General features: G+C 37.9%; 1 protein-coding gene across 1 annotated transcript in view; it reads right to left on the reverse strand.

Moving 5' to 3' along the window:
* LOC148426599 (uncharacterized) overlaps window positions 1-15,052 on the reverse strand; it is a 36,285-nt gene extending 21,233 nt beyond the window's left edge. The window contains exons 1-9 of the mRNA XM_088410923.1: window positions 14,874-15,052; window positions 14,664-14,773; window positions 14,443-14,589; window positions 14,223-14,375; window positions 12,633-12,742; window positions 12,415-12,538; window positions 10,419-10,511; window positions 9,777-9,839; window positions 881-934 (exon numbers count right to left, since the gene is read on the reverse strand). Coding sequence (XP_088267049.1) covers window positions 881-934; window positions 9,777-9,839; window positions 10,419-10,511; window positions 12,415-12,538; window positions 12,633-12,742; window positions 14,223-14,375; window positions 14,443-14,589; window positions 14,664-14,773; window positions 14,874-14,940 — 921 coding nt within the window. The 5' untranslated portion in view covers window positions 14,941-15,052. The remainder of the gene's footprint in view (window positions 1-880; window positions 935-9,776; window positions 9,840-10,418; window positions 10,512-12,414; window positions 12,539-12,632; window positions 12,743-14,222; window positions 14,376-14,442; window positions 14,590-14,663; window positions 14,774-14,873) is intronic.
* Between the last annotated feature and the right edge of the window lie 139 nt (window positions 15,053-15,191).

The raw sequence follows: 15,191 nt of genomic DNA on the forward strand, positions 1-15,191 counted from the left end.
TTATTTGTATTTTATTTTTTTGCTTGTGCCACATATTAAAAAAAAAAAAAGCAAAAAAAAAACACACACACATTTGACAAGAACCATGTAACCATGAGATGTAAGCAGTGTTTGTGGATGTTTGTAAAGTGTATATATATATATATATATATATATATATATATATATATACACATATATATATACACATATATATATACACATATATATATACACATATATATACACATATACAGTATATACATATACAGTATATACATATACAGTATATATATATATATATATATATATACAGTATATATATATATATATATATGTATATATATATATATATATATATATATATATATATATATATATATACACACACACACACACACACACACACACACACACACACACACACACACACACACACACACTTTTTTTTTTTTTTTAAATAGTTTATTTCTAAAGAGGGACCACTACACAAATGAAGTTCCAAAGGTTATTAATCAGACACGGTTGGCACAACACTGTTTTCAGTCAGCTTTGAGCTGGTTATAGTGTACTTGGCTGAAAAATATTTCACAGGGGATTCATCAATGGAAAAAGGTTGAGAACCGTTGGTGTAAACAACATGCAACTGCTTGATGGATTAATTGGTTTTAGTGGGTTTAATGTGTTAATATGAAATTTCCTAGAGGGCCTTCCTTTCTTCTATTTTGTATGCAGCCCTCTGAAGCAAATGTTTGTATATCCTCGGCTTAACTAGTTTTTTTTTTTTTTTTATCCTATACTGCACACCCTATTTAGTCCGAAAATAAAATAAAGCCTACGTCATCAGTAAACTTGAATATTATTTTGCATCCAATAGCGGGGCTTTTGCTTTAGTTCTTACCTGAACAACCTCGTCGTCCTCTTCCAAAAGACCCTCAATTACTTCCACCGCCATCTAATAAAGCACAAAGAAAGACAGAGATGAGACGCAATCAGAATGAAAAGTTGGAAAGCGCTTTGCAAAGACAGAAAAATAAACATAATCAGAAAATCCCGCCGGTGTTGAATCTCCTCGGCAGGAGAATCAATCAGAGTGATCCAAGGATCTGATAAGCATCTGGCCAACCCTGCATCCAATATACACATGGCTCTAGATACAACAGGCGCAGCCATCGACAGACACGCTCAGCAGTGCTTATTGCGCAGTCAATAGGCACTTTAGCTGCTCAACCCGATAGCCTTTTTAATCTATTTAATGACATTTGGAGTCAATCCACTGTTTGTTCCAGCTCGCCTCGCCACTCCACACTCTGATAAATCTAAATAGCAGCGCGAGCTGTAGTCCACATTTATTTTTCTCAATCGTTCTCTTAGTTGCCCTGGGGGGACGCTTTGAGCTATAAAAGGAGTCAAATGTTGCCTGACCTTTTGCTGTAGAGCGTCATTGTTTGGGTCAGTTGCTGTGGGAAGGTTCTATTACGGAAAACAGGCCTTGACTGAGGTAGGCTGTGTTTGTTTTGCTCTCACTCTTTTCCTGTGGATCCTGCCTCTGTGCTGCGTGTGTGTGTGTACGTGCGTGCGATGGAGAGGCCCCAGGTGATGATTTATTGATTTTTGTCAACTTCGGGTTGGAGGCGACTGTTAGCCAATCACCCGTGGTGAAGGGCAAGAATAAAAGGCACGCACACTCTCCAGCGGACACGCACGCGCTCTCACACTGCGGTTACTTACACAAAAGAGTAAGTGCAATAAGCCAGCTCCTGTTATTTGCTGGAGAGCTTCTGAATTCCACCACCTTTCTTCATGCTCTTTGGAGTTCTCTTTTCATTAAGCGTGTGCGGCTCCGGAGGCAATAAAGAGGTGTGCTGCCAGGATGCGCAGGGGGAAAGACGGGTTAATTGAGAATATCTCGTTAGGAGCGTGCAAATGCCCATTTCACTTGAGTGATCGTTGGACTAATTATCGGATGAAAACCTGCGGTCTTTAATTAATTGATGTCTAATTAAAAATAGCCAAACAAAGACACTTAATCCCAGGAGATGATTGATGGATTTGAAAACAGCCTCTGAAATAGGTTTGAGTGTTGTTGACTACCGATTATCGGCCTGTCCGATTACCGGTGCCGAGATTTGGAAGTTTGATGGCATTGGCTTTTTTTTTTTTTTTTTTAACAAATCAGATGTCCAATAGTAGATCACTTTAATACTGTGTGAAGCTATTATTAAATGATTTTTTAAATAATGAATTAATCTGTTGATTATTTTTTCGATTAAACCGATGTCAAAGATGTTTGAATTTCCAACTTCTTTTTCAAAACAGACGTTTTTTTCAAACAGTGCAGAAAAGTGTTGTTTTTAATAGTTTGATGACTAATGCAAAACAGCAGAAAAGAACATTTTAAACTGAAAAATATTCATTGTTTTCCAAAATAAACAGATTCTTATAAATGTTTGTTTGATTCAACGCAGTGATACTCAGTTTGTTTCACAAGGGACTAAGAAATCTGCTAACATACAGTCGAGAGGCTGAAAATCTGAGGATTTGAACAATATTAGTTCTGTAAATTTATCATTTGTTGTCAATAATAATTATCAATATGTATTTAATTAAATGATTATTGTTGCCCATCAACATTACAACTTTTGAGTTTTCTTATAAATAAAAAAAGACGTTTTAACATTTCTGTTCTTTCGGTACTTTAAAATTTAGAAAAACTTCATCGATAATAGAAAAATATAGGGAGTGACAAAGTTTTCATTCAACTTTTTAGGAGATGTTGATGACCATGGGAACTGACTGAATGTTTTACAATTCCCCCCCCCCCCCCCCCCCCCCCCCAAAAAAAAGAAGTTGCCTATAGTGTACCATAAAAAGTCAACGTTTTGGCGCTATTAATCATGTTTCGAAGTTAATTTCTTACCCTAAACACATACAAAGTATTATTTTCCTTCTTTGATCCATTTATAAAAATTCCTTGCTTATTCTGCGCTCTGACCTCTGGCCAAAAATTGTGTTTGGGAGCACACAGCTGGACAATTAGCGTAAGTAGTGAATCATTCACCTGCGCAAAGAACTATTATTATGAATACTTGGTTCCCATGGGGACTGATTTGACAATAGGAACGCGTACCGTCACGTACGAAAACGTACCGTCATAGTTCAATACTTTTGGAAGAGAAACATTTTTTATATTTTTTGTTTAATTAAAAAAAAAACAATCAGGAAAATAGCCAATAAAAATACCAATGTGTCTTCTACTGTTTTCTTCTTGTTTTCCAAAAACTTTGAAATAACATTTATATACTAGCAATATGCTATGTGGCTGACAATATGCTGAAAGGCATTTCAACCAAGAACTGGAATTAGTTTATGTTGAGTGCTGTCAAGAGATTTAAAAAATTAGAAATTATTTAAGGTCTGTCACTAATTTATCTATTTCATCTCTTTAATCTCATCAAGAAATTTCTGAGAAAAATCTCAACCAGATTCTTTTGTAGCTACATTCTGTCAATATGGCAGATCAAAAGATTGACGTACAACAACTAGAATTTGGTTTGTTTGTTTGTTTGTTTTAAACAGATGCAGCCGTTTACCTTCTTTGTATTTGAGGTGAGTCCCAAGTGCAAGCTGCAACCTCAGGTTTCAACCATCAGGGTGTCGTTTTCTTTTATCAATTGCCAAATAATTAGAAAATAATACCACCCTCAAGTCAGAGACTTGATTAAATGTTCTTTGAGTTAAGTTTGGCAAAGAGCTTTGCTATGACAAGCTACATTTGCGTCTTTGTTACTATCATTAGTCGTGGCTGCAGGCGCAGCTTTGGTGCTTTGCATTTAAGTGGTTGGCTAAACTTGAGCTGCTTCAGTGGTAAGCAAGCTCCTTACAAAGGTGCACTCGGGGTGATTTTTTTTTAAGTTAAATATACCATGAATCGGGCTGACAACACTCACGTGCTCTTCGATTTTCACATCATCCCTCTGCTGCTGAATTTACCCTCCTACTTACAACAGAAGCCTATCAGGTTATGCCAAACAAAATGACAGCCAATCAGTGAGTGAGGTTGTGATGCATGATGTCAACTCCCAACAACACAAGCTCAAGGCGTGTGATGCATAACAACGGATCTAACAGAAAGCATAAAGTTAAGAGATTAAAAATGATATAATGTGATTTAAAAAGCATAACAGTGCGGCTGTAATTATTTAATCACAATTTGACAACACTAATATTTTTAATTGTATGTCCGCCTCACAGTTAGGGGACCCTTCCTGTGTGGAGTTTGCGTGTTCTATCCAAGCCTGCGTGGGTTCCGGGCACTGCGGCGTTCTCCCACGTTCCAAAAACATGCATGCAAGGTGTATTGGACACTTAATTGTCCTTAAGTGTGATTGGGTGCGTGAATGTTTTGTTCGCCCAGCTGTGCCCTGCAATTGGCTGGCAACCAATTCAGCGTGTCACCCGCCGACTGCTGGGATAGGCACCAGCAAGCCTGCAACACTTGTGAGGATAAGCGACTATAGAAAATGGATGGATAGATCTTTATTTCCTTCTAATTTACCTTTTTCGCGAATAATTTATTTTTTTCGAATATCGGCTCCAAATATCGGTTATCCGTATTGACAACGACAGTAAAATCTTTCGAAATTTGAGATAGGAAGTTATAAGAGATGGCAGCAGAGATCTGTCAGAGTTCGAAGCGGCCATAAAGCAGGCGTTTTTTTAGAGCAACAAAAATAGAACAAGAGATATCTGGGAGCCACGATAAGTGAGCAGCGATAACCATTCCATCATGGCCAAGTGCCGAGCTTCCTAACTACATCGGTCAACCCTGGGGGCCTGTGATTAAAGATTCAGATCTTCTTAAGCTGCTTCACACTAAACAACAACAAGCAAGAAGATTAATATATCTGCACCGCTACAGGGAGGAGAGTGGCTGCTTGCTGAGAAGATGGGGCAAAAGGCTGCATCATAAAGAACACCAAAGTGGTCAGTGAACAGCAGGCAGCACCACAAAGATAAATGCGTACGCCTCAAAGTCGGTATGTACGTGTTGCCCTCTTTATTTCACCACCTTAATTTTCAAGGGGGGTAAAAAAATAATGATAGCTGTTGTGTGCACCTTGAGCAATCCGGAGGCAATTTTGTTTAACTGAACCATTTTACCAGTGGGAAAGACGTGAAAGACGAATCACGCCGTCAGTGAGGGTAAACCATCTGTAAAGCACAAGAACACTCAGGCACACAAAGTGTAACGCAAAAGTAAATAAATCCAGGTCTAACTCATTGCGAAGTAGGAGCGGCATGCCTTCGTGAGCTACATTTCACAACACAAACGTTCAATGACAAAAAAAGTAAACAAGAGTGACAAGAGCAAAGCAGGGAAACCAGCCATCAGCTAATAAATATGCTGAAAGACACCTTAATAGCTGTCGGGGGACCGCCCGTCTGTCTGACTGTCTGTACGTCTGCTTCTGAGGTGAATTAGGGGGCCCGTGACTGTAATACCAAAAAAAAAAAAAAAAAAAAAGATAAACAGGCATTTTTTCCCCTTAGAGACAACTTGAAAATGATAAGATAAAGAAGCAATAAACAGATCATTCATCAGGCTAAATAGAGTTGATTTTCTTGTCTTTGAAGAATTACTCGATCTGGCCATCAACACACTCATCATTTATCAAGTTTTTCTTGTATATTGATTTCACTTTTTAAATTTCACTTCTTACATGGGTGTGAAATCTGTAATTATTATCACGCCATCATCATTTCGTGAATACACTTGACTGACCGGAAGGAAGTTACAATGTTGAGGTGAAGGTTTATGATAGCAACTGTTCAAGCTTGGTGCAGTTAAGTTTAAAAATTCCACATCGGAAATAATGTAAAAAGGAAATAGGGACCGGGCCAGTCCGCAAAATTTTGAAAATTATAGGGAACTATTTTTAGATCGATACTAGCTAGGTTTAGCTCTGCCCATTAGAATCCCACTCCATTGATCAAGGTGCTTTGATGTGAGATGGTAAGTCAAAAGATGTACAGCTAATACGGTCTTTAAACTTGGTAATTTATTATTTTTCCAGTGAGCTATCAAGCGATGTTTTGTGAGACTACATAAACCTTCGTCCGCGTTTAGGATTGCTTACAAACCGAGAACTTCGCCTTTTTTTTTTTTTTACAAAACTAAAATTCATTTTCAAAGATAATGCTTTTGCCTTTGACAACCCCAGATATTGAATTGCAAGCCATTTACTTAATAACTAGTGGCACATTGTCCACTTACAGTCACAGTTTGAATTGCCACAAGCCAATTCTGGAAATTTCTCCAACTTCAACATTTGCTGGGCCATGTCTTTCTGGCAAGGGAGCTCAGAACACACCTTGTACAACTTAAGTTACAGAATAGAATCAATTGGACACTCTAGTAATTGTAAGTATAGAGTTAAACTCATACAGTCACCATTATGTTGTAAGTGTGAGCTGGAGGACGGGACACACAAGACATTTCACAAATTTTTTTCTGTCACTGTAATCATTATTAAGAGAATGTCACAAAGAAAAGTTTATTTGGCTGTCATTCCCATACAAGTTCTGGCACACCCTCCATTTACTCCAATTCCAACTCATAGAATAGTGGAGGGCCAAACTGGATCCATCAGAAAAAGAGTGCGACACAAACAGGTGTTTTTCTTCTAACACTGTTGCTCTTCCAAAATGCACCGTTAGACGTGCAGTATGCTTCTTTGGCAAATGGAGACACGCGAAATTTTCAAAGCTTTGGCCCTGTTCCGCGAGACCAAACAAAAACACACGATGGAGAAAAATATGGACAAATGGTCAGTTTTTGCCAACCTGCTAGGGAGGTTGCCTTCAAAGCAGAAAAAAAAACAACTTTAGAGAATGTAAAACTTTGTGAATGTTGCGGATGGCTTCATAGCCTTCTGGGAATATGTATATGTATGTGTGTGTTCATATTCAATCAGGATTAGTCTCAGACTGTGAGAAGGCTAAAAGATTGCCGTTGCCTTTAAACTCATTTTCCGTCACAAGCTTCCAAATTGCAAAATAGATGAGGAATAAAAATATGGTGTGCAGGAGGTGTAAATGAATATAAATGCCTACAAGCTCATGCAGCAAAAGACTGATGTTATTATTTATGAAGCAGTCACAAGTGTCTGCAGATGCTGACACCGACAGCCGGATGAAGACAAATGACACGTCAGAAAGTGTGAACTGAGACGCTGTCATTTTACTGATACACCTGACAGCCCATCCTCCCCTCTCACCACCGCCTCGTGTAGTAACCGTAAACCTCTCAACAAAACTGAGCACAAATTAATCAGTGGATCAGAACGGGAAATAGCCAAACCGCTGTTAGCGTGGTGGAAATCACAGAAAATGACTTCAAACACTAATGAGTGTGAGGTTCTGCACAGAACCGACAAGCATTTAGCCGCAAAAAAAAAAAACAGTAATTAATATGGGGAATTGATGGGTGATTAAGCGGGCAAGTGTGCCGTAATAATCATATCATGGCAGCAACTCGTACTCCGACTTCATTTATACTGCTACTAAATGTGAATCACTAGAGCAGGAACAACCAAAGTGGTGCCCGCTGGCACCAGGTAGCCGATTAGTGCCAATCAGCGTTGCTACTAAATTGATGTTTATTTCTTTCCTGACCTAGTCAAAATCATTTCTGATAGTTATTGTGAGATATCCAACATCATCGTCCTCAAATAAATGATGATCATTAAGTAATAATAATAAAGAGTCAAAAGAAATTGGACAAATTTGGTGCCGTTTGATGGTTTTCCAAACATGACTTCTTGTACAAGTTTCAAAAGACATCGTTTCGTTTCGTTTAATGGGCTGCACACCACCTTAGCTTTCGACTAGTTTCCAATGTACTGTTTTCCAATACACTGCACAAGGGTGGCATGATGAAAGCACAATTTGGTATATATCAAGTTAAAGGTATAGAGATCTGTTCTACTCTTATACTAGACTATACTGTGCTGACCGTGACGTGATTGGATACTCATGGGAGGCTGTGCTATGTTGATCAACTATATTGAACGTTGAAAAATTGAAGTTGTTAAATAAAGTTATTTAAAAAAAAAAATGTTGCTCAACTAAGCCATATTGTGTTTCTTGGCCGATCTGCATTAAAGGCGTAGCGTAGAGAAAAGATAGACCCGCGGACATTGAGCAGAAAAATGAAATCTACCCACTTTTTTTTTTTTTTTTTCAGCGAAAATGGCTGAAGAAGAGCAAAACATAAACTGGACAGAAGCAACTTTCAGTATTGACCTCCATGTCAATAGAAAAAGAGTTATCATTGGAAATGAAATGCACAGACAAACTCTACAAGCAAGTTATTGAAGTCTTTCTGAATGAAGATATAAGAAGTGTCCTGCAAGACACTCAAACTTGATTTCAAGAGGGGAACTGGTACTTCTATAAGACACGCGATTGACTCCTGGCGCGAACATCGAGCAAAGAGGGCAGAAGTTGTAATCTACTCCCACCCCAACTCCCACTTGGTACACAGACCTGGACATGTCGGTCTTAAGTGTAAAACATACAGGCTGTTGCTCTGGATAGAGCCAAGACAGAGGAGCAAAGACTTTCACCCGGCCGATGGAAATCTCTTACCTAGATTTATTTTATAATAAAATGGTATTTCAAGTGTAAACTCTCATTGTTATCATGTTTGATTATGTACAGATTTGACTTAAGTTAGACTTCTGGGGGTCGCTAATATAACCGCGGCTGCCGTGAAAATTCCAAGGGATGGAAAGGGGGGAACTGTTCAGTTACTGTGTAAGGTTTAATAATTTAAGATTTAAGTAAATATGTGTACTGCAGTAGTCCCACACTTGTGGCAAGTGCATTTATTGTTACCTCATCTGTCTGGCATGCAGGAAACAGTCACAGCACGTCTCTCCGCAGTATAGCCCCCCCCCAAAAAAAATCCACGATGCAGAGGGCACGATAGGCGAGGCGCAAAGTAGCGAGGGATCACTGTGTATATGTGTATATATATATATATATATATATATATATATATATATATATATATATATATATATATATATATATATATATATATATATATAGAGTAAAACTCCTCTACAACGAAACCTGCATGTGCAAAAAAAATCCCCCATTGTGAAAAACTCTCTATTTTACTTCGGCATAAAACGAAAAAAAAAAACCCGTTGCATAATACAAAATGTTTTTTTCTGCAATGCATTTGCGTTGCATTGAAGTTCACTATGGCGAAAACAAGCTTGCAGCAAAAGTAGCTTGGTTTATACTTTACAAGCCGGCACGTGTTTTGCACCCCCACCTGCCGATTCACTCCGAATAGATGGTGAACTGAATAAAAGCTTACCATGTAATGCAGTTCGCATCCAGTTTCTAATTTGAGTCAACCCCAAGTAATGAACTGCTATATCGCCACCTTGTTGTGATGTTTCAGTCCAACTGACATTTAGTAATTGATTGTTTGACCTTGATGGAAGTCTTTGCTCTACTGAGTACCACTCTAGATTTTTTAAGTCTTGTTCCCATCCTCCAACAGGCCAGTAGCATTGCCCACCACTGCCAATAGCAGTCTTCAATTATTGACACAGGACTCAGGAGGGGATAAAGACCAGCCATGACCTCGCAACCTTCCAAGCGATTCATTGAAAAAAAAAGTGCTTCGGCGCCCTCCTGTCACGAAACCCAAACAGGGTGACAACAAGAGCAGAAGTCCTTGAGTTCAGCACACTTTTTATTTATTTATTTTTTACCTCATACTCCTCGCTCTCGATGAGAAGCTTGGCTGTGGTGATGCGGGACTCATACGACGGAATCTGGTTCAATGGAAAACGGGACAAAAAAAAAATAAAAAATACTGCAATGACTACACAGAACATTTACACAAGCACACTTCTCGCACAATGTCCGATAATGGCGAGATCCAATTTCAAGGTACGGGACGTTCTACGGCCACGTGGTTCTTAATCACAGCTAACATGACAGCAGTCCGACTTTGGATCAAGCTGCTGTGGAAGATAAGGGACACAAAGATACCGCCGCTGTGGGATTGTTGTATCATGTCATAAGCACATTTGCTCTATTTATGTATGCAAACTCAGGTCACATATAGAATCCGTTCTATTTTAACGTTTGTATTCGTCACTTTCTTTAAAATCATTATTCAGTTTGCCTTCATTTGCAATCTCCTCACACAAAATTACACACTTTAACATAATGTTTGTTCCACATTTCACTTTTATTATCCTTTTTTCATTATGTTCTACTTTTCTCTATCTCGAATGGTGTTTGTGCTAGTGGCAAAGTGCTCTGTGAAAATCCTTTACGGCTAAAGTGTTTTATAAATAAGAGGGAAAACATAAACGTAGGCTGTTGACAGAGGCGCTCCAACTCACCTGCATGTCATTTTCCAGGCTGAAGGATGCTTCAGTCTGTTTCTGGGCAGGCAGCCACAATCTGACACTCTTCAACAAGTAATCTTTGCCTTCCTAAAGATGCCACAAACACAAGCAGTACATTGAAGGACGCTATACAACGCATACCAACAAATCATTATATGAACATATGATTTATTCTAAGCGTTGAATCGCTCTTTTTCATAAAGGTGCCTTTTCCTAAACAGCATCAGGAATAAAAAACCTGGATGTGGGATTCTGTCAATGGAGCAAGAACGCCCCCTACAGTTTAGCAGCTGGTATTTCAGGTGTAATTCCATTAAACCTTATAAAAAAAAAGTTGACCATTGGGGACCATGTCTCAGCGTGGTCTAAACTCCCAAAGCTACGTTCATGCAAAGCAGGTTTGGATGATCTTGGAGTAGAAAATTTGGACATGATATTATCCGAATAACACATCAGTGAATTCTGCAATTACAAAATACATATTGAGATGGCATTTCAATATTTTTTTTTCCATAGACACAAAATATTTTGGGACAGTTCAACACACTGCCAAAAGATGGCTAGAAGCTATGCTACTTCAATCCAAATTTTAAACAAAGAATTTTATATTAGTCTTTTATTCAGTGAAGAGCTATTCTGAACAACATCCTAAATAATTTGCTGCACAAATATTTGAGTATATTATGTATATTGTAAAAAATATTTTGCAAGAGTGTGACATGCCCTTATGTAATCAACTCATTCAATCTCAATATTTTAAGTTTTTTATTTTCTGTTATGTGAGTCCAGACATTAAATTCCAGGTACTCTTTTTGTTTGTTTTTTTGTTTCATTTGTTTCTCCAAGTGCTTAGCTAAGTTGTCTAAAAATGGCTAGTACTAAATGAATTAAATACTAAAGTAATTGATTACTTTAGTATGTAAGTTTTAATGCTCAAGAAAGTCATGTCATTAATTACTTTAAACACTTAAAAAAATATGTATCAAACTAATTAGCACTAATCAATTATTTTGTGTGCATAATGTGTTTTGTGTGCACATATGAAAATAATTCTTTTACTTCTTTAGTACCTGAAGTCATTGATTAACTTTAGTACATTAGTATCTAATGTATATCCAATTACTTTAACACTTTATAACCTTAATATCCAGCCAAGCACACATTTTTTTTTTAATAAATACATAATAATTATAAAAATTTAAAGTAAATTTCATGGAATTGCATGGATTCAAAAAAATAAATAAATTTGTTTTTAGGACCAAATGAGCTAATTGTACATGCAAAATTTCACTAAACTCCTTCCAATATGGGGGTTCCACTTTCTTATTACTCATGATGTGAAATTAAAATGTCAAAAAAAAAGCAAGGTGTGAAGAAAGAGACAGAGGGTTATGAAAGGTTGGCAAAACCTTCATTAGGATTTAATTAAATGCAAATCTAAAATAATTTTCTCACTTCTTAAATAGGAAAGACATTTCCAAGAAAAGGTCAGCCTACAACCTTTCACTTGATATGCAGACTGTCTCCAACTCACTTCGCAAGGAATTTAAATGATTCGAAAGTGAATTTGAGAATAACTTGTTCAAACCATCTTATGCTACCGTGTGAAACACATTTCCGACTGAACACGCATACTAGTACTGCATGTCCTTGTACTGAACGGAAAAGTTCATCCAGTCATCATTTAAACTTTTTTTTTTTTCTCAAATAAATGAAAGTTCTTGGGATGTCCTTATCCAGACCAATCAGTTGCTCCTGGTTATCTCTCTCATTGTCAGACAATTACATGACTTCAAAAATCTGCCTGATAATTAGCATTCCTATCCACATGACGTGCTGTGAGCGTGTGCAACTGATAATTTAAGTGTCCATCTGCTGATTAATGGCATACGATTCAATTTGCTGGGAATAATTAACTCAGCATATTCCCCCTTTAATGTGGTGATAACTCATCCCATGAGCGTTTGCGTGTGTGCGTGTATGACCTGACCTGATTTTTCTCCGTGCTGAACAAGTAGCTGGCCATGAGCTGGAGGCCTTCAGGGTTGCCAGGGTGATACTGCAAGGCTCTCTCAATGAACTCTCTGCACTTATCAGCAGCTCCCTCCTCCATGCTGTGCACACATTGACAAATGTCATCTCATTAAACAAAATTGCGACATGAAGCGAGATAAGAGATGTCCAAAGACAAATTGAGCTCTCAATTACCAGAGATCTGTTAGGTAAAGCTCAGCGATGGAGCAGTAAGCCATGCTGACATCCTTCATTGTCGGGAGTTCAGGATCCTCGTCTACAGGTGCTGCAGCTCCGGCCTGTGCCTTTTTAGAAGACATGACCACAATTAGAAATACCGTACTATAATGACTTCAACTTATATAGTATAAATATGCATTCGTAATTGCATGTTGAGTTCCTGAAAAGTTTCCCGAGCCAAATTGTACAGTATTTTTAAGACATATTAACGAATATCAAATCCAGCACATTATTCCTAATTCGTGTTAAAAAATAAAATCAAATTTAAAAAAAGCAAGCAAAGCATTCAGACATCAACACCATCACCTAGTGGCAAAAACGTAGAATGCATCCTGTGTGGCGGGACAGCCACTAGATAAATAGATGGATGGTTCACGAGATGCAGATGATACATGAACAAAATGGATAGTTAGATAAATTAAATATTAGATGTATTTAAGAGATTAGAGAAGTAGGGAGGAAGGTATCTAGAACAGATTGCATTAGATTGGATCAGTGGTTCTCAACCTTGTTTCAATGATGTAACCCATGTGAAATGTTTCTTTAGCCAATTATGTCCAATGGAAGCCCATTGATATTCTCCCACTAAAAGAAAAACATGCCCATCTTTCTTTCTTTCACGGTCAGAAGTTCGTTTAAAGCGGTGAATTTTTTCAAGGAGGTCTGGAAAAAATACAGGAAATGACTCCATAAGGACAAGGAGCTTATGTAGATGTAAATGTATAGATGTAATGTGTAGATGTAATGTATATTTTTTTCAAGTAGTGCTTTCGCAATGAGGCTTGCCTATGAAATTCTAATGCTTATTCCAACCCCTGTCCATAGGATTGTACAAGAAGGTTTTTTTTTTTGACTGCCGTAATTCCTGAACTTAAAAAAATAAAGATTCCACAGGTAGAACCGGGCTTCTGACAATTTTAAAAAGCCAATCTCTCCCCGCTGGTGGAAACAGCCTTCTGAAGATTTAAAAAATAAAATCTAAATTCCAGTTGGAAAAGTCTTTAACGTTAAAAAAAATATATATATTTTTCTTGTGGTTCAAATAGGCTTCCACACTAACCATTGCTTTTGGATTAATATTTAATTAAAAAGAGTCTTAAAAGAGGGTGCTGTGCCAGCTATTTGTTTCCACTTAATTAAACTTTGAAACTACCTTTTCAATGATTGTGGACCGCCATGTTTTATTTTAGGCTTGAAACTTTGAAACTACCTTTTTCAAAAATTGTGGACCTCCATCTGTTTTATTTTAGGCTTGAATGTGTGAAAATGATCACAATTGAAAATGTACCATTGTATAAAACTGAACAAAAAGGTATACAACATTGTGCAAAGGATTCACTATAAATACTGGGGAATTAATTGCTTAATGTTCCACTTTGCTTTTATTCTGAAGAGAAAAGTGTACTGTTTCCAATTCTCCCACGTGGCCCGGGGTTACAAACATGTATTTGAGAACCACCATTCGGGTGAACGGATGACTGAATGGATAGATAGACTGATTTAATATTTAATGTTGGCCTGTTATTTCAATCAGTGTCCTCTTACTGTGGTCTGTGCTCCTTTGTCCAATGCAGAAAGCAGAACTTGTATTCCTTTGGTGTAGTAATCAACAGCTTCCTGGCCTGTGTGTAGCTGCCCCAGGTACATGTACTTACTGTGCCCTGCATCTGGGCTCAGCTCCACAGCACGCAGAAAAACCTGCATAATAGGTCAAGAAAGCTACAGGGATCAGTAGAATGTATGATTAAATATTAAACAAGGATATTCCTTTAGCTTTCTGAGTGTCTCCAAGCTCAGAGGAGATGTGTCCCATCATGTCAAGAGCTTGGAGGTTGGTGGACTCCACGTCAAGGGCACGCTGACAGTAGAGTCCAGCCATCTCAAAATCAAAACTGTCCATGCATTCTTCAGTCTGTGCAACATAAGCATGACGACGTTAACAATAAGAAAACGCACAACACATTGCATCTTTGTGTATGTGTCAACCTTTTCCAGTAGCTGCTCAGCAGAGTACTTGGCAGCTGTTTTCTTCTTTGCCTTTTCGTGCATTCTCACTTTCATCCTCTCCTGAGGTGTCAAGCCCACTATGGCGGCATCTAGAATGGTAAAATACATTAAGTGGTACGCAAGCGTGAGTTTTCTATGGCATGGTACACGCTACGATGCGTATATTGATACTTTCAATCACTACCTTACCGTTATTAGGGCGCTTGTCTTTCCTTCGTGTTTTAGTTTTCTTTTTACCTTTAGCCTGCCCTCCCATAATTTGGAATACGATACCTTACGTTTCAACAACTCAGAATTTTGGAGTAGATTCTCCTCCCAAAGCGATCTCTCAAAACACATGGAATGAAACTGTACATTGTACGCATGCGCCCAGGGATTGCATCCTACTTGCTACGGAAGCTCACAGTGGACAAATTATACAAAATGCAATAAACGCGTTGTCGACAGAAAAACTGATCGCGAATTAACAACACAAGACCATCATTTGTTCATTTTTACCTACATTAG

The sequence above is a fragment of the Hippichthys cyanospilos genome, chromosome 3 (assembly GCF_059441005.1).
Source record: "Hippichthys cyanospilos isolate Australia breed blue-spotted pipefish chromosome 3, RoL_Hcya_1.0, whole genome shotgun sequence".
NCBI lineage: Eukaryota > Metazoa > Chordata > Actinopteri > Syngnathiformes > Syngnathidae > Hippichthys > Hippichthys cyanospilos.